Raw genomic sequence first — 20,492 nt, forward strand, 5'->3', positions numbered from 1 at the left:
TCATCATGGGATACGTTTCATTTAGCAGGATCTGTGTTGAGTTCACAACCTATTCCCTAGGCTAGTAAGATTTGTCCAGTCTTGGCCATGGATTCTTTGGAAAAATTATTTCTTGATCATTAAAAGTTTTCCCCCCCATAGCAAGAGTGATTGGCCCAAGCTCAGAGTTTTCATTTATTTTTCCCCTTTCAGCTTCTGAAAGAGAAATTCCCTTTTTGTCTGCTTTGTGATTGCTTTTGTGTCAAATTCAGCATAAAAGCTTTTCAAATGTGACGGCATTAGCTGTTTTGTGCTTGGCTGAGCTGAGAGTACATGAATTCAATAGAGAAGTGAAATCTTGTTTGAGCCTAGCTGATTTGGTAATATAATACTTAAAACTACCTGAAGCGAGAAATCCAATAATTTTCAAATTACTAAATAAACATTTTCAAGGCTGTAAAATCTCTGTGTTTTAAAGACATTCTTTAGGGAACTTGTAACAGACACACTGTAATCATATAATTAATTTTCAAACTTGAACTTGATATAAATAATAACTACAGTAGCTATTTGAGAATCTCAGATTATTTGAGTAGGAAAGAAGTAATTAAGGAGAATTTCTGTTGCAAATATATAAGCCTTACATTTTGAATAATTTGTGCTGGAATAGATGGTATCACATGCTATCTTATCTGCCTTAAAATCTGTGCAAGAATGGAAATGGGATTCTATTTTGTATATTTTGTTTATTTTTCAGTTACATAAAACTAACTGCTAATTGACCCACACTAGGAATTTGAAGTTCAGATTTATGGTAAAATGATAGACATTATCAGAAATTTTTTTAAGAACAACCATTTCTTCGTGTATTTTATTTCCTTTTTCTGTCCCCTCAAGCCTCCACATGATTAAGGAGAGTCAATAAACTAATAAACTAATAGCGCTTTTCCTCCTAAAACATGTATGAAGCTATTAAACTTCTCAAAGCATGTGGAGTATATCCTACATCTCTGATAGAACACAGCTAGTAATGGACTAGTTTTCCCAAGAACTGCTATTTAATATAAATATTTAATGCATTGTCACCATGTCTTGAATTACTTTATGCTCTGATTGTACTGTATTTGCCTAGTTTTCTTTATGCTGTTTAACTTACTTTATGTTTGACAATAAAATGTGGCAACTCTAGGAATATACTCCACAAATGCAATGAGAATGCTGGAAAATGTATTTAAATTGAATTTTCTGAAAAATTAACCAAGGTCTAGCAGCAGTATCTTGACTTTATATACATAATAACAGTAAGACTTGAGACTTTTTACTTTTCCTCTACCATTTTCTCTCAGTTCCACAGTACTCGTGAAGATCAGCAGTCTTGTAGCCATCAGAACTATGACAACTAGCAGCCTTGTAGCCACTAGAGAGTAGATAGGATTGGCGTTCCTCAGTAAAACCTATTGTATTTTCTGAGCATTGTCACTATTTCACCTGTCTTATAGCTCTCTGGGGGAAAATACTAACTGTACATAGAGCCATGCTAATATTTGACCTGACTTAGAGCTTATTCCCCAGGAATAGCTGTAACTCTAGGTTCTTTGTCCAAACCAATCAGTACGATACTTAACATACCAGCTTCCTCAAGCTGATACTTGTTAAGATAAGTATCAGTTTGGAGAAAACTTTATGTGAAGATGTGGGAAATGAAGTGTTCACAGGGATTTTAGAAAGTTTTGGCATATTCCTGTAGGGCAGAGAAGGCCTTGTGCATGTCTTAAAAACAGTCTCAGTAAAGAGATAGAAAGGATAAACAAAAACCAAATGGAATTAGAGTGGAAAAGACAGCAAAAATGAGATTTCCACCAGAGGGTCTCAAAAAAAGATTTGAGTATATAAAAGAGAGAAGAAAGCATCAGCCAACTTGATGGTAGGTCAGTACTGACCATCTAATCTGGAAAAAAAAACTTTAAGAAAATACCGACTGTAATACTGACACAATTAAAGGAAGAAATAAGCAATTCAACAAAAAAGTTAGATGCTTTTCATTTTTAATATTAACTAGAATATCTGGACAGTCTAACAGGGAAATAAACACTTGGAAAACACTATAATAGGGAATAATATAACACTCCACCCAGTAATAGCAAAATATACATTCTTTTCAACTGTGCAAGAAATACACAGTAACAGACTATATTGTGGACCTTAAAATAAATCTCAATATGTTAAAAAGATTAAAGTAATGTAATTTATATTATGTGGCTACAGAATGAAATGAAAGATCAATTATGGAAGTATACTTAAAAATTTATACATGTGAAAATTATATAACATATGCATAAGTACTAGGTCAAAGAAGAAATGAAAAATAAAACAAAATACTTTGAAAAAATGGAAATAAAAAACAATATACCAAAACTTAAGGGTGGCAGCTAAAGCAGTATTTAGGGAAAAATAAGTACTTATAGCTAAAAAGAAAAATCTCACAAAATCCTTTTTTACAATTAATTGATGCTAATAAAAATGTGAACAAAAAGAATTTAAATAGTGAAATTTTCTACATTAAGCAAAAGAAGGGAAAAATTAAATCTAAAGGAAACAGCAGTAAATATAACATGCAAAAGTGAAAATAAATGGAGTAGAGAAAATAAATACAATAGAGAAAATCAATAATCAAAATGAGGTTTGGGGAGGAAAATCAACAAGCTGAAAGAGCTTTTGCTAAATTAAATAAGAAAGAAAAAGAGAGAAGGCTCATACTAATCTTGGGACACAAGAAGGCACATTACCAACAATTTATAGAAATGCAAATGTTTTTGACATGATATTATGAACAATTGAATAAATCATCGAAATAGAAAATCCTATGATGGAAATAGAATGAAAAGTTTAAAAAAAAATGGTTCCAATGAAAGATGCAAGCCTAATTGGCTTCACTTGTGAGTTCTACAAAACATTTAAAGATTAATGATAGTCTTTCACAATCTCTGGTAAAAATAGAAACAAGTACTTTCCGATAGACAAAAATATCAGAGAAAATAATGAAATAAATTACAAATACACTTTATTAATATACATTCAAAAAGCTTTGCAAAATGTTCTCCAATCTAGTATAGTAACTTTTTGTTTACAACTGGTGCTGTTCTACTTGAACCACATCTCCAGTTCAGCATTTTGCTGGTTATTTGGAGATGGAGTATCAAAGACTTTTCTGACAATGCGGCTTATGCTGTGGATCTCAACCCCTGGAATAGCTATGATTATAGGCATGCACCACTAGCACCTGGTCTAATACAACAAAAAAATGTTTTAAAGAATTTCTCTCTGCAGTGCAAGATTGGTTTAACACTAAGAATAAAACCAATGTAATATGCTTATAGCAATAATGTAAAAGAAAAAGCCTACATGACCATCTTAATAGATGAACACACATTTACCAAAATACAAAATTCTTTTCATGACTCATGATCACATTATATTTTCCACAAAGGAAACAAATGGAAACAATGGAATTTAGTGGAAACAAATCCGAGGTTACAGGAATAAAGATAAAGAAGTCACATACCTAGCTACTCAAGAGGATAAGGTCTGGAGGAACATGGTTTGAAGCCAGCCAGGGCAAAAAAGTCCTTGAGATTCCATCTCCAATTAACCAGCCAGAAATTGTCTAAAGTAGCAGAGCACACCAACCCCATAAGTAAGCAAGCCTAGTGAGTGTGAGGCTCTGAATTCAAACACAGGTCCTGGCAGAAAAGAAGAAGAAATTTCCCTAAAGAAGACATACAAATATCCTTCAGTATGTGAAAAGATGGTTATTGTCATTAGTCTCTATGAAAACCACAATGAGATAGCACTGTATATCTATTAGCCTGGCTAAATAAAGAAGAGAGACAATTACAAATGTGACAAAATTGTCGAATAATTAGAGATAGAAATTTAAAATGTGAAACAGTTTGGTAAAATGTTTGACCTGAAGGTACCAAATGACATAAACATTCCAATTTTGAGGATACACACAGGATAAATGAAAATACATGCACACAAAATCTTTGTAAAAATATCTTTGGCAGCATTGTTCCTAATAGCTCCAAAGCAGAACCAATGAAAATATCTATCTGCTAATGAATATATAAACAAAATGTGCTATCAACAATGAAATACTATTCTACTAAATAAGAATGAAGGATATCATTGCATTAAAAAGAATGAAGTATCCATCTATGCTGTAACACGAATAAACCTCAAAAACATTGTGCTACTTGACATAATCCAGTCCTAAAAGACTCTATATGAAATGAGACCATTTATATGACATTTCCAATAAAGGCTGGGAATGGGGGAGAATGGATAGCATAAAGTAAATGGTAATGGTATATGATTTCTTTGGAGGGAACCAAGGGTTCCAAAATTAGATTGTAGGGGTAGTTGTGCATTATATGAATATACTGAACATCACTAAAGACTGTACTTTAAATAGGTGTATTTAATACTATGTGAATTATCTATCAGCAAAGCTGCTTTAAAAGTATTTCTACACCTCATGAAGACTATAGATTTTTTTCTTATTTCTTAAAGTATAAATGTATAATCTCCTAGAACAAGGTGATCCTGGAGACTGGGAACAGTAATGCAATCTACTACCATAGGCTTGTGGATTTTCAAAAGTCACTGAGAAAATGCCATTTTCTGGAGATCTCTCTGTCCTCCAGAATTCTCTCTGGAGTCATTTCCACTCAAGCATGTCCACACCCTCTCAACCAGGCTTCTCTTAGATGCCTGGGGTAGCTGGATGATTTGTTAATTACAACACTGCTTAAGCGCTTAATAAAGTCAGCAAATTAAAGAGAGAGCCCAGATAAAGAGAATGCTTTCCAAAATGTCATAATGAAATTAAGGTAATGAAGCACTTAGAGGACTCTCCTTCTTTCCTTTTGTATAAAACTTATTCCAAAGAAGCTGGAAGAGAAATGGGGCCTGAGAGTAAAGAGGGGGGAAAATAAATTGTATGCCATTAGTTTAATTATAAAAATTCATTACATGAAACCATGTACGACAGAAAATAATGGAACTCTAATGGGTTGGCCGATAACACATTTACTAGCCTGCTCTCAGCTTGTAGTCATTGTTGAAAGGACAAAAAAAGTCACAACGTTGGTATGTAGTTCTCAAAGCTATTGCAAAGATTAATCATTTCCAGTAAGCTGGAAAATGAGGGCCATTTTCTTAAATAGTATCCATTGTATAGAGTGTTACCTTCCAAAACAGAGTTGTTTGGTGATGTCAAAGGTTTAATAGATGATTCTTGAAGTTAATGGTGAGAAGCTTTACTCTGGAAATAGGTTTCTTACAGATTTTTTTAAAAAAATTTTCTGTTATAAATCCATGAAGAGCTTTTATAAGTCATTGAAATTCATACAAGGAAGAAAGACATTGGTCTTCTTTTCCCAATAAGGATTTATAGAACATTAATTCATACTTGAGATTTAATTATTTAGTGATTTAAAAAATAAACAAAATGTGCATTTCTTTTCTGCTGTCTTTGTTTGGTAACATCTTACTCTATTATACACAGTAGTTTTTTAATCATGTTATAATCATTGAGCAGAATGGTTTGTATTCTTCAAGGCTCAGTTCCTTTGTATGGGAGCTTGACTTTTCCTACTGAACTGACCCAGAATTGAAAGTCTAGAGACTAGACTTTTTGTGCTACTTCTTTTACTATGTTACCTTAAATAAGTCACTTAACTTTGAGTTTTGTTTTTGGTAGTACAGGTTTTAAACCCAGGGTTTTGCATGATTTGGGCATGTTGTTCAGCTAGTATTCTACCACTTAAGCCAGGATTCTAGCCTGAATTTTTTTGTGCTGATCCTGGGGCTTGAACTCAGGGCCTGGAGGCTGTTCCTGAGCTTTGCTTGCTCATGTCTAGTCCTCTACCACTTGAGCCACTTCTGGCTTTATTGGGAGGTTAATTGAAGATAAGAGTCTCAGGGACTTTTCTGCCCCAGCTAGCTTTGAAGTATGACTCAGATCTCAACCTTCTGAGTATCCAGTATTTCAAGTTTAAGTCACTGGACACCCCAGCTTAGTTCCATAGCTTTTATACTGCTATGCAAACAATTGTGAGAAGCATAACAGAACAAAAAGTGATAACAAAAGATGAAAGTAGGTATGCATGAAGAAGTCATATATCTGAAGTTCTTCTAATCCAAGAGGAGGTTTAGATGTTATCTTATATGAAATACTGAAAGGTTTTATAAAGGAATGATAGAAGTTCCATCTACATTGCAAAAAGATGAAAAGGCCACTATAAGTACAGAAAGAGGCAGCCAATATAAAAGATTGTTACGGAATCTGGAGCAAGAGCTAAAGGAGACCTAGATTAAGCTAATGACAATGGAGGATGAAGATTTAGTTATTGAGAGAAATGATGAAGCACTTCTTTTGAAGTTATTCTCCCTGTCTCCACCTTCAGTTGAGCATCCATTTGCAATCAGAATACTGAGCCAGGGATAGACTCTAACATTTAAGGGACAGGCCAGAAAAGTGAATACTGAAAGCACATAAGAAAACCAAGACCACACAAAAAGAAGGAGCAAAGAAAGAAAACAACTTCAAGGAAATAAGAGTAGTCAACTGCACTAGGTGCTACACACTGATTAAGTTCATGATAACCTAAACCTTTCCACAGGCCTTGGCCATTGGTAATTGAATCATTTAATTATTTTTGAAAGAAAACCGATGCAATAACAAACAACCTCAAAATTTCAGTGCCTTTTAATGATATAGGTATATCATACTTTTTCTATGAGCTTTCAATTAGCTCTTCCTGCTTTACTTAATCTGGTGGCTCTGCTCTCCATGTCACTCCTTTTCCTCCTGGGATGAGCAGGCTATTTCAAAGTACACTTGACCTGTAACCATGGGGAAGTGCAAAAGGACTGGTTCCACTGTACAAACACATTTCATTCTTCTGTTATATCACTTCTATTAACTTCTTGTTAGGTTTAGGCAAACCAAGTCACATGGCCAAGCTCCATAAGAGCAGGAAAGTAAACTCTGGCCTTTTGGAGGCACATCAAAACTACATAGGAAAGGGCACGAATGCAGGCAGAGGTAAAGAAATGAGGGCAGTAATTCAATTTACTGCAGTGACATCTGTCAGAATAGTTTAAGTGGAATAAGGATAGCAGAAGCCTGGTTCTGATGAATTGGAAAGTGGCAGAAATGTAACCAGGTTGAGTTATAGTGGCCTTCTGAAGAGGATAGCTGTGAAAGGAAGAGTCTGGATTGATGATGATGTTGTTTAAGAATGAGAAGCAGTACTCATTACCTTGCTCATGTAACTGTAACCCCTCTGTAGAGTATTTTCACAATAAAAACTTATTTGAAAAAAAAAGAATGAGAAGCAGCCACTTAAGTTGAAGGTGTAGAAAAGGACCCCAAAGAAAGGCAAGAAGTTGGAACATACAACATGAGAGGAAGTACTCAGAGGAGGATTCCAGAATAGATGAATGTCCAGATGGTTAAAGAAACTTCCTGTAGCAGGAGAGTTGCCTCTTCCTGGGAGATTGGAGAGACTGGACAGAAGAGGCAAGATACAAAGTGTGAAATTTCCTGAAATATATGCTTGAGACATCCAAGTACCCCTGGGGAATTGTAGGTGAGGACATGTCCCATGAGATTTCTTTCTGTTCATATCATCAGAATTCAGCTGGGAAAACACCCTACATAGTTCAAAGGACGGGAATTTAATATAGAGGATTGGTTCTATGGAAGGAAGGACTGGTCGGTAGTAGCTCCTATTGGGATAGCCTAGCAAAAAAAACCAACTAACAAGAGATCCTGGAACCAAGTACCAGTGGCTTACCTCTATACTTCTGGCTACTCAGAAAGCTGAAATCTGAGGGTCTTATTTAAAAGCCAGCCCAACTAAACAAATTCATGACACTCTTATCTCCAATTACACATGAAAAAGCCAGAAGAGATGTGGAGATGTGGCTCAAGTGATAGAGTGCTAGCTTGTACAAAAACAATGAGAATTTGAGTTCAAGCCCCAAGTACCAACACACACACACACACACACACACACACACACACACACACACACACACACACACACACACACACGTGATCCTAAAAAATTCTTGGGCGATTCAAGGGTTGATCCATTTGGAATAGCTCAGGAGTATAATAAAGTGAGAGACTAGATCCAAGACTAACTAATAATAGAATAACTAATAATAGAAATTAGCCAATTTATTGTCCAGTTACTCCTGAAGATATTGTTTGATTGTATCTATGCTATTTGAATCCATAATATGTCCAGTTTATGATTTCCTCCAAAACATCATATTAAATATCTGCATATATTTCTATATATATGTTGTGCTGAAATGAGATGGCAAAAGTCTGAAAGGTTTCAGTTTAATGCCTGAAATTTAAGGAGAGATTATCAAAAAGTAAATGAGTCTGCTAATTATTGTTATTATCCTGAAATAGAATTAGATATACAATTTGTCATTCACAACAACAAATAATAGTAATAAGCTCTTAATTCTTAGTTCATTGAGCTACTTTTTTCCTGTGAATGCCTTAATTCCAAAATGCACTCACCCTATCCAAGGTAAAATCACAGAAATCTAGTTTGTAGAACTTTGAATGTATAAATTTATTAAGATCTTATTTTATAATTTTCCAAGCAGTTTGATTTTGATTCTGACACCAGGTGACATGCCCAAGGAATAGGCAGATTAAATGCCCCTATCCTGTTTTGTAGATGACAGCATCAGAGCTCACAAGGTTAATGACTTCCTTGAGATGAAACTTGCAAAATAAGGGCCAAACAAGACTTCCTAGGAAGGTGGTTTTTGTTACCCCTCACAGCTTTTCATGAAGCTCCTTTGAGAGAGTCATTAAAAAATTTTTGAAAACTAGTTCATCTGGAACAAATGTTTATTTCACTTGGAGGTTAATATCCCAAACCACATTTTATAAGAAATCTTACATAATGCTCAACCTTAAATTTTTAATTAAATGCCGATACACTCACTTTTATCTCCTAAATTAAAGGGAGCTCTTTATAGCTCTTGTATTTATAAACAGAGTCAATAAAACAGCCAGCCTCTTTGCTTTTCATTCAGTAGGAGCTCAAACTATGGTGAATGTTTTTTTTTTAATTTATCCAAAACTACTAGTAATAATAGTATCAATAGTATCATGATAGCTAATTTTTTAAATTGTTTCTTTGGCTGTGCCAGAGAATTTTGTGTTTTTTATGAGCATTCTAAATCTTCGTATCCCTGTTTATCAAAGAAGGAAACTGAGGTACAGATAATAGCTTTCTCATTTGTCACAAAAAGATTAAACAATTCAGCCAAATCCAGCACATTTGTTCTATTGTCCAGACTTCATGTGGATGTGTGTGTGTGTGTGTGTGTGTGTGTGTGTGTGTGTGTGTATGTGTGTGTGCATACGTGCGTGCATGCATGCCTGCACTGGGGCTTGAACTCGCTCAGGGCTTGCGTGCTGTTCCTTAACATTTTTGCTCAGGGCATGTGTTCTACGGTTTGAGCCATACCTCCACTTCTGGCTTTTTTTTTGGCTGGTTAATTAGAGATAAGAATTTCACAGTTTGTTTTTTCCTGCCTGGGCTGACTTTAAAACCCAATGTTCAGATCTTAGCTTCTTGAGTAGCTAGGATTATAGGTGTAAAGTACCAGCACCTGACCCTAAACCTTGTTTTTGTCAGTATTTGTACTGGAATTTCAACTCAAGGCCTTGTACTTGTGGCTAGCACTCTACAATTTGAGACACACTTTTACCCTTTTATATGTGTGTATGTGTGTGTGTATTTTTAATTTTTTTGTCAGTCATGGGGCCTGAACTCTGGACTTGGGCACCGATGTCTCTCAGCCCTTCAGCTCAAGTCTAGTGCTCTACCACTTGAGCCACAGTGCCACTTCCAGTTTTTTTTGCTTATGTGGTACTGAGGAATTGAACCCAGGGCCTCGTGCATGCAAGGCAAGCACTGTACCACGGAGCCACATTCCCAGCCCAAATTTTTAATTATTGTAAAGGTGATGTACAGAGGGGTTATTACAGTTACACAAGTCAGATAGAGCACATATCTTTTGGATAATGTTACATCTTCCCTGGCTCTCTCCCAGTTTTTTCCTCCCATCCCCACATACAAGTTTGATAGTTCATATTCAACATAGTATCCAGTGAATACAATTGCTACATTTGTTAATTTGTCTATATTGAAGATGGAGTTTAGCAGACTTTTCTGCCTGGACTAGCTTTGAACCACACTCTGCTCAGAAAAGATTACAAGCATGAGCTGCTGTTACCAGTTTTGTTTTTCTATTCCTATGACCCTGTGGCTAGCCACCAATTCTGTCTCAGGTCCTCATCTCATTAAGTCCTTGTCTGGCTAACTTGAAGAATGAAATCCATAGACAATGAATATATATAAATATATACATATATATGTATATGATTTATTTGAGGGAGAAGAAAGGAAATAGAGCTTTCACTAAGAAAGAGGGATCCTATTAGAGCATTAGCAAATAAGTGGCTGAGTCTAGAGATTTTTAATAGCTTTGGGTCTTGCTAAGTTTTATGACACCTAGGTATTTGGAAGGTGACTTTCTCATTGGTTGGACCCGTAACATTCTTGTTGACTGTGCCCTTTTAGCCACTGGGATTTAAAGTTTACTTATAGTTTAGATTTTACCTAAAGTTCACACTTAGATCTATCACACCATCCCTCTCTGTATCCCAGAGAAAGTTAGAATGTTTGGAATGTTTCTACAGAGTAGTCAATACTTTGCCATCTACCTAGAAGAGTCTTTTTTTAGAGAATCCATTGCCCTGTCTGTGCCTGCCTGACAGCACACTTATTTACCACTAATGCCAGGGTACTATCATAATGAGCCCTTTTGCTACACCCCTTTGCGAGTGTGTGTGTGTGTGTGTGTGTGTGTGTGTGTGTGTGTGTGTAAACTAGGGTTTACATTCTGAGCCTTACAGGTACATAAGAGCACATTTTTACCATTGAGCTATAACTCTAGCTAGACTTTACTTTTTTTCTTCTTGCATATTATCCATGTAAAGTCAATATACATGTAAAAAAGTCCTAGGAACAAAAAAACTTCTCAAAATTATTGCAGTTGGTTGCATCACTTTTCTGTTTAAAATACTGCATAGAAGTACGAAGCATATGTCATGGTAATATCAAATTGCCTTGAAATATGATGTATTTCTTTTGGGGTTGGAGACAATCTGCAGGGAATTTAGCATTTTATATTCTTTATAGAAAATACACAATGCATACATATACACAAAGTCATCATTTTTATATACAATAGTACTCAGATTATTTCAAATTTCTTCACATACCAAGATCACCAGCAAACAATTCACTGTAGGGTACATCATGGTAAATAGAATTTAGACAGATAAAGAAAGCTTTTGTGTTAAAAATCTATTGTGTATTTGAGTTTACACTCTTTTTTAGGTCTGGAGATATCCCAGTAGTAAATTTCACTGGATGGGCAAAACTGGTCAAAATCATGGTTCCTAGCCTGAATGTCACTTGGGTGATGTCCAAGAGGATCAGAAGACTACCTCATAGAAAAGGGAAAACTGTCTCTTCCAATGAAAGTCTTTAAGAAGGACGAAAAAGAAACTATGCTTGAAAACTTTTGTGTTTGGATGAGAGCCTTAGTGCTCTCAAGGTTAGTCAAGGTCATTGAAAGTTTTCTTGTTAACCCTGAATCCTCACAAAACTGAGCAGTATTTGGAGATCATTAGTGCTCAGTCAAGATTTACTTAGATATAAACATTTTAACTATCATTGTGAATACAATTTTAGAGAACAATATGTGGTATATTAATTTTTGCCATTCAATTATATCTCAAAAGCTGATTCGAAGTAAAGCTTTGCCATCTTACTTTTTACTATTCTCTAATATAACTAAATGGGTATTTCTTTCAGAGATTTTAGAAAATCCTAGCACAGCTTGCAAATTATACTAGTTGAAGTTTTTAATGATCTATTATTTTAGACACATCCTGCAGTTTATGTTTTAAAATTTTCAGCTGCTTTATTGTATTGAAATAGGTAGACAAGAATAGTATTATGTAACACATAATTTGATAGGTTTTAAGAAATATATACAACTGTAAAACCACTCAGAGTGGTTTTTATACATAGACTTTCAAATATCAATCCAGGAGTAATGTTACTAGAATGTCACCATAGATATCTACCTCAGTCCTTGGGAGGGAAGAATTCAGGAAAGATATGAACATTATGAAAGTGATAGCCAAATTCATTGGGAAGTGAATGCACTTTCAATTTACTGAAAGTGGGTTACTTTTATTGGTGAGAATTATAATGATTTTTAACCCAGCACAAATTTTTATTGAAATATTAGGAGCTTGGAGTAGCAAATCGCTCTCCAGGACTAGCTCATGGACTGAATTTCTCCAAGATTTGGAGAGCTTTACTGAATTACACTTGAACTCTAGGGAATAGTTTACTGGCCTGGGAAGGTATGTTAAAGATCTATTATTTCAGAATTATTCTCTGAATTGCTTAATGTTGGAATGAAGCCTATTAATCCTTATAAGTACTCAAAAAAAAAGAGCCATGTTGTGACATTCCATGACTTTTGTGGATATTTAGGCTAGTTGGAAAGTTTACTGAGAATATTGTCAGAGACCTTGTGAACCTACTCTCCCTTTCGTTTCCTTTACATTTCCTCTTTGCTCATAGAATAGTGAGCATCCAAGATTATTTAGCTTTCTTATATAGAAGACATGATTTTATATATTATATTATATTATACATTTCTAAGTCACTGCATAGATGCTCAGATGTTGTTAATTATAATATAGTTTCATGATTCAATTCTTCTTAAAAAGGAAATTCTAGTCAGGCACAGGGGCTCATGCTTGTAATCCTTGCTACTCAGGAGGCTGAGATCTGAGGCTCACTTTTTGAAATCAGCCTGGTCAGGAAACCAGAAGTGATGCTGGGGCTCAAAGTGATAGAGTGCTTAGCCTTGAGCAGGAGAGCTTAGGGACAGCGCCCAGGCCCTGAGTTCAAGCCCCATAACTGATCATTTTAAAAAAGAAAAGAAAAATATTGTAGAAAACAATAGACAGTTTATTGACTTCAGTTTGGTGGATGCTTTTGTTATTAATTAGAGAGTTAATACAGCTAGACAGTGAGTCAAAGCACCTGTCTCTACTTCACAGCAAATTCAGGCAAGATGTGAAATATAGAAAAGTAGTGACAGTAAAGTTTCTTAAGAAAGGAACATACTTTTTTGAGAGACTAAAGTGGATTGTCTCTAGTGTGAGGACAATTACTTCATCCTGGCATAGGTTTTTATTGAAGTTTAAGAAGCTTGGAGCCATAAGTCTCTCCTGAGGACCTACCCATGGGACAAAACCACTGTTAAGTGACATATTTTTCTTGGCTAAGGCATCCCCTAAGTTCAAGGGAGTTTTACTGAATTACATTTGACCTGTAGGGCATGGATTACAGGACTGAATAAGTGAAAGAACTAGTGTTCCAGGAAGTATTTCCTTTTGACCCACAATAGGCTGAAATGAAGCTTTTAGTTTTTAGTTTTCTGCGTGAGGGACTCAGAAACAACCTTTGACATCCCATGACCTTGGAGGGTTATTTTGATCTTAGCTAAGGTTATTTTCCTTTAAGTTGGAAAGTTTAATTACAGGGTTTTCTCGCTGAGATCTTGTGATGTTATCCTCCATTTGAATCTTCTTTTGCATTTCTCTTTCATGGCTAACTGCCAGTCATCTCTCTCTCTCTCTCTCTCTCTCTCTCTCTCTCTCTCTCTCTCTATACACACACACACACACACACACACACACACACACACACACACACATTTGGTGTCTGTGCCAGTAGTGGGGCTTAAAAAATTAGGCCTGAGGACTGTTTCTTAGCTTTTTCACTCAAGGCTATTGCTCTACCACTTAAACCACAGCTCCACTTTCAGCATTTTGCTGGTTAATTGGAGATAAGAGTATCAGTGTCTTTCTTGACTGGGCTGGCTTCAAATCTCAAACCTCAGATCTCAGCCTAGCCAGGATTACAGGCATGAGCCACAGATGTCTGCCTTCTATTATAGTTTTAATGTTTGATAGCACTGGGATTTGAACTCGTCTTTCTTCTTGCAAGACAAGTAGTCTACCACACATCTAGCCCATTTTGTTTTGGGTTATCAAATAAGGTCTCCTCCTCTTACCCAGGACTGGCCTCAGTCCTCTATCCTCCTTCCTAAGCTTCTTGCACAGCTCACTGTGACAGATATGAAGCAACACATGTAGCTTGTTTGTTGAGATGGGATCTTACTTTCTGCCTGAGCTGCCCTGAAATTGTAACCATACTGGTCACTGCCCCCCACCCCGTGTAATTGGCATATCCCACCACTCCTAGATTCAATGAGCTCTTCTTTCAGAATGCAAATGTCGTCCTCTGATAATAAATACAATTGACTTTTTTCTTGGTATACATTATGTTTTTAAATCACTTTATATTTGGTTTAGTAAAGGGGGCAAAGGAAAGAAACATAATTCTATACCTTAGAAAATTTCTGAAATAGTCTCTCACCTCAAAAGAGATTTTCAGCAAATGTGGTAATATGAAAAGCCAAAAATTGGAGCCATTTGCTTGATAAATGCAACACGGAAGGCAAAGGCAGGCATTTTTTACAAAGATAAATATGAATTGTTTTAGGGTAGCAACAATTATGCTCTGATACATAAGAAACCCTCTGTTCCTTTTGTAGTAAAAGGTAGTGATACTAACTTTCTCTTCTTGGGAGTAGTTTAGTAATCTGAAACTATTAGCTATTAGTAAGTGTTCTTACTTAATTTGATTCCAGAATAGAATGTTCTTGTTAACTATGAAATGTTAGATTATATGCTAATTATTGGTCAGCTAGAAATATGAGTCTAACAAACATGTTCAACTATGCTAAGAGTACGTGTTGAATTTTTCTTATATAAACATCATTGTATCATAAAACAATAGCCAAACAAAAATTATTATTCTTTTCAGAATCATTACTTCTGTTTACCTTCAAGTTTATGACTATCTTTTTACAGAGGTAAAAAGCATAGCTGGGCATCAATGGCTCATGCCTGTAACTCTAGCTACTCAGGAGGCTGAGATCTGAGGATCATGGTTAGAAGCCAGCCAGGGCAGGAAAGTCCATGAGACTCTTATTTCCAGATAACCACCAGAAAACCATAAGTGATGCTGTAGCTCAAGTGGTAGAGTGCTTGCCTTGAGGTGAAGAGCTCAGGGACAGCGCCCAGGCCCAGAGTTCAAGCCCCACAAGCAACAGAAAAATAAAAGCATAGTTAATTTTTCACACAAGAAAATTGTGTTCTTTTTGCAGGTATTACTGTGTACATTTACTATATATCAAACTTACTGTATTGTGTTCTCTTCGCATTTGCTCAGCAAATATTGAAATTATTTGGCTTCTTACTATTTTGGCTAATGAAAAAGTTTATTCATATATACATATAAATAATATATATACACAAATATATATACCACCTTTGAAAATTTTATTAGGATAAATAAAAAGTGAAATCACAGGGTCAATAGGAAATGTATGTCATCTGGTATCTATTGTCAAATTGTTCTAAGTTTGTTCCCATAGATAATACATGAATGTGTAAAAACTTTGACAGTCTTTCCAGCTTTGATTATTTTTGTTAATTAAATGGGTATCAAATGAACTTCCTGGTTTAATACCTTTTTCTCTAAAATGTTATTCTTTTTCTGATTTAAATTCTTCTTATTTCTCTGTCCATATATTATTGACATAATCCACCATATTGGATTTGTATCACTGTCTTTATAATTAAATTTTAGCTCAATAATTAGAATCCACCTATCTACAAAAGAATTGGATAGACGTTCCTGGTGACATGCGTCCATTTATATCTGGCATAAATAAATGGCTTATTTGGTAACACCAAAACCAAAAAAGACCATGAGTGACTTGATTTAACAAGCAAAGTTCTTATACTCTGACTTTGACTCTCATATTAAAGTATGGCGTTTTCAAAATATGACATTTCAAAAATGTCCTATGTTTTAGTACTACTGTCCTTTTGTTGTTCAGTATTTTCTGTTTGCAGGTTTAGTTGAGTGCCAGTAGATGGCACTAATTACATAAACAATTCAACAAGTTAATGAAGAGGGGAGAGATGAATGAACTTTCCTTGATTCAAATTTTGTTATATCACATACTCAACAATTATATATGAGCTTGTTTTTATAGTTTGTTTTCTCTTGTGATAAAAACAATCAAGCTTTCTCTACTTCCAATTAATTTGACTAAATTGAAGTACCTGATTCTGGTTATTCCTCAAGATGCTGCATTGGCATTTTTGTCAAGAAAAATGAGTGTTTATACTGTCATGGTTGACTAAATCACATGGTAGGTTGAAAAACAAGCATGTAGTCATGTAGTGACCTGAGGTTTTTGTGCTTATTTATGTATATTTGAAGAAACTCCAATAGAGATTTCTGGGAGAGAAAAAAAATAACTGATATCGTTCTCTTTCTTATACACATTTGTAGCAGTTGACCAAAGACCTCCGCCAGTGGCAGATAAATGTAGATGTGGCAAATGACTTGGCACTGAAACTTCTTCGGGATTATTCTGCAGATGATACCAGAAAAGTACACATGATAACGGAGAATATTAATGCCTCTTGGGGAAACATTCACAAGAGGTAAGAACCATATGATTTCTAAAACCATTTAGCTATATATTCAAGGATTGGTGATACTTGTTGGACAGTATACATTTGTTTCCCAGTAATGCCAAACTGGAGTTTGAGGCAATCCCAGAAGATAAAATGTAAACTCACCTCACAGGTTTCGATCCCTCTCCTGTTTTAATGATGAGAAACTTGAAGGCTAGTAAAATGAAATTATTTGCCCACCATCCAAAGGCATGAATATAAACAAGATATTAAAGTAAAACAAAATACTGATTTGTAGCTAGACTAGCTATTTTTTCTTCTGCTCTAAGATCTGCATCTAAAGAAGTACCTTTCTATACCATCATGCTACTTGCTGCTACATATTTAATTGAAAGAAGTCACTTTCAGTTTCATAATAGAGTTATAGCAGCAATGATACCATCATTGCATTTCTTGCTGTATACTCAGTGGGAAAATCCACACGGGATGCTATGATCCATGACTTCATTTCCCATTGTATAGCTATGGAAATTGGGTTAATCAGTTTTTCACCACTGTGACAAATACCTGAAATAGTTGAAAGGGGGGAAGAATTTGGCTTATACTTTCAAAAGCCCCAGGCCATGAACACTTTAGCTCTTTTGTTTCTGGGCTGTGGTAAGTCAGAAGTCATGGTTGACAACACCATGGTAATGCAAAATGGTTCATGCCATGGTGTCCAGGAAGCAGAGGGAAATAGAAGAAGAGGCCAGGGACAAAATATCCTTCCTGGACATGCATTTGGTGACCTACTTCCTCTAACTAGGTCCCACCTCTAAAAGTGTGCACCACCTCTCAAATATGCCATCAACTTTTGAATCTATGTGTAGATAAATTCCTTGTAGGAATCAAAGGCCTCATGATACAATTAGCCCTCAAGGATTGCATTCACTGTCTGGAAAACAAGGCCTTCAACATTTTGAGCCATTTGGAGAATATTTCCTATCCAAACTATAACACAAATTACCAGCTAGTAGAGATACTGTCTTCTGAAATCCCATCTTTTAATTCTATTGTGCTTTTCTTACATACATTAATACATACTCAATTTTAGTTATAAATATGAACTAGTTCTTTCTTATTTGTCTCATAAATTGGCCTAAGCTCCATGGAAACAGACCTTTTGTGACAGACCTCCCATTCTATTCTCCCAGAAAGCTCATAAATAGTTGGTAGATAGTGAATGCCTTTGCATGCTGTGAATATCTTTGCATGTCGTGTGCATGCTATTGTAAGCTATGGATAGTTCAGTTCATATTACAACTTGTATCATTAAACAGTGGGAACACAGTGCCTGTACAGTGATGGGGGAGACCAATGTAAACATTGACTTCTACAAGATGACACAAATTGCTAAAAAAAAAAAAAAAAAAAAAAAAAAAGCCTATTAAGTGGTCTTCACTGAGAAGAAAAGGCCACCTTAAAAAAAATAAAACAGATTTTAAACTATGAGGAGAAAATTTAAAAAGTATCCAACTATTGACACATAAAAATTAGGAAACCAAGTAAATTTTGAAACCCAACTAGAGTTGGAAGAATGTAAATTCTCATGAAGTATGAATTGATCTGGTGGCCTTGGAGAACATTTCACCTCTATCACTGAATTCCAGGCAGTGGATGGCCAAATGACCATGAATTTTAAAAATCATCTAAATTGAGCTGGGCACCCATGGCTCATACCTCTAATCTGAGCTACTCAGGAAGCTGAGATCTGATGATCACGGTTCAAAGCTAGCCCAGGCAAGAAAGCCTGTGATATTCTTATCTCCTATAAACCACTAGAAAATCGGAAGTGGCACTGTGGCTCAAGCGGTAGAACGCTCACCGTGAGCTGAAGAGCTGAGGGACAGCACCCAGGCCCAGATTTCAAGCCCTACAGCCTACCAAAAAAATCATCCTAAATTGGAGGAGTTATAATTTGGGCCTTATCCAAAGGAGAAAGGATAAATAGGAGATTCATATTTGGGAAAAATATTTTCTTTTTATAGTTCTGCCTCCTCTCTGTTTAGAAATTCAGCTCCAAATACACATGTGGAATTTACCCAGTTAAATAAGAGCCAATTAGGCTTGAAAGAATGAGCCATATAAAATCACTTGGTAGCCTAAAGTCAATCATTAGATCACAGTGGCAAACACTGAGGTTTCTCAAACAGAAACCCCTTTGGGAAAATAATTAAGATCAAATATTAATTTAGTGTGTTTAGGGACTGTAAACTAAGAAGTAGCTGAGAAGAAAACTTGTTCATGTTATAAAACTAGAGCCTCAGGGTATTGGTCTATTCTGTCTAAACTATGTGCTCGGACAGATCCCTCGAGTCTTTCAATTATTTTACTGTTTTATGGATCCTTCATGGAAGCACTAAGGGCTTCATCTGTATAAAACCATCCCCCAAGGAAAACATGTAAGTTACTTTACCCAATTGAAAAAAGTCAGTTCGAACTTAGAAGACAGCTGATATTTTTAGCTGTTCCATACGGAATCTTCCATTCCCCAAGCTACTTTTGACTCATTCCTTTACATTTTCCCCTGTACTTCTCTCAATTTATATATCCTCTGTGCAAAATTCATTCACTTGTATGTTTCTAGTACACTGTGAGTACACATTAATATTTTTCAGCTGACAATGCACTTTTGGGTGTTAGACCTATATAGCTTACTACTTCCTTTCCGCTTGGATTACCCACAGGAACTTCAAATTGAATAGATACAAAGTTGAACTCATCTTTTCCCTCTGCCAACTTCCTTTCTTCCTCCAAATTACAACTAACTTCTCTTCCTGTGGTCCCAATTCAGTGGAAAATCACCACAACCCACCCAGTTGTTCAGTTTGGAAAGCAAAGAGTCATGCCTGACTCTTTCTTCTGTACCTCCAATATCTAAGCTACAACAAAATTATACCTCCAATATCTAAGCTACAACAAAATTATTTACTATCTTACAACTTTCAAATCCACTCTCTTCTCTCCATCCTTACTCATCTACTCTTCTGCTTTTTTTCTTCTAGCCTTCTTATTTTCCAACCTGTTCTCTTCAGAATCCAGAATGATCTGCCCAAATACATTAAATTCATGCAATCTCACATTTTAAAGCCATTAGTATCTTGTCCATTGCTCTTGGTTTGCAGGAGGGGCGGGGAGAGTTGTGAGCATCAAAACCAGGGACTTGCACATGCTAGGTGATTACCAATAAGTTATGTCCCTAGCCCATATCCATTGCTTTTTAGAGACATTTAAAATAGTTTTAAGGTCTTTTTTTATATGACCTTGCCTTACAATTCTTTTCTCATTTCTTGTTGTCCTTGGAAGCTCCCTCTCATTCCCTCGTTCATAATTAAGTAACAGTGAGTTTTCCCATTTCCTTTCAATGATTTTCTTTTCTATTGTGTGCTGAAATGGTATATATTATTACCTTTCCTTTGCATCTTTAATTTTATTCATTATTGAGATCTCACTATAAAATGCCAGTTCCTCCAGGAAGCCTTCTGAACAAACCCTTTTTGTGCTCTTTCTGTTCCCTAGGGTATTGTTTGTCTCCTAGTCTATAGCTAAGTCTTGGTCTTTGCCTCCTATGAGAGTATTGACTTTAAGGATATGTACACCTCATGCTTACCTACAATTACATTACCTAGCACTTAGGTTGGAATATAGTAACAACCCTCAGAACTTTTTGTTTAAGTATTTTAATGAACAAGTAAAAATGATTAAT

The 20,492-nt window shown here is 35.6% G+C and overlaps 1 protein-coding gene across 9 annotated transcripts in view; it reads left to right on the forward strand.

The window, feature by feature from the left end:
* The window catches only part of Dmd (dystrophin), a 2,040,854-nt gene that overhangs the window by 1,497,734 nt on the left and 522,628 nt on the right, over positions 1-20,492 (forward strand). For 7 of the 9 annotated variants that reach the window (XM_070040660.1, XM_070040663.1, XM_070040664.1 and 4 more), the window contains one exon: positions 16,620-16,774. In XM_070040660.1, coding sequence (XP_069896761.1) covers positions 16,620-16,774 — 155 coding nt within the window. The remainder of the gene's footprint in view (positions 1-16,619; positions 16,775-20,492) is intronic. The other 2 variants (XM_070040662.1, XM_070040666.1) reach the window with 1 other exon arrangement.

The sequence above is a fragment of the Dipodomys merriami genome, unplaced genomic scaffold, assembly GCF_024711535.1.
Source record: "Dipodomys merriami isolate MVZ:Mamm:240054 unplaced genomic scaffold, mDipMer1.0.p SCAF_3, whole genome shotgun sequence".
In the NCBI taxonomy this organism is placed as follows: domain Eukaryota; kingdom Metazoa; phylum Chordata; class Mammalia; order Rodentia; family Heteromyidae; genus Dipodomys; species Dipodomys merriami.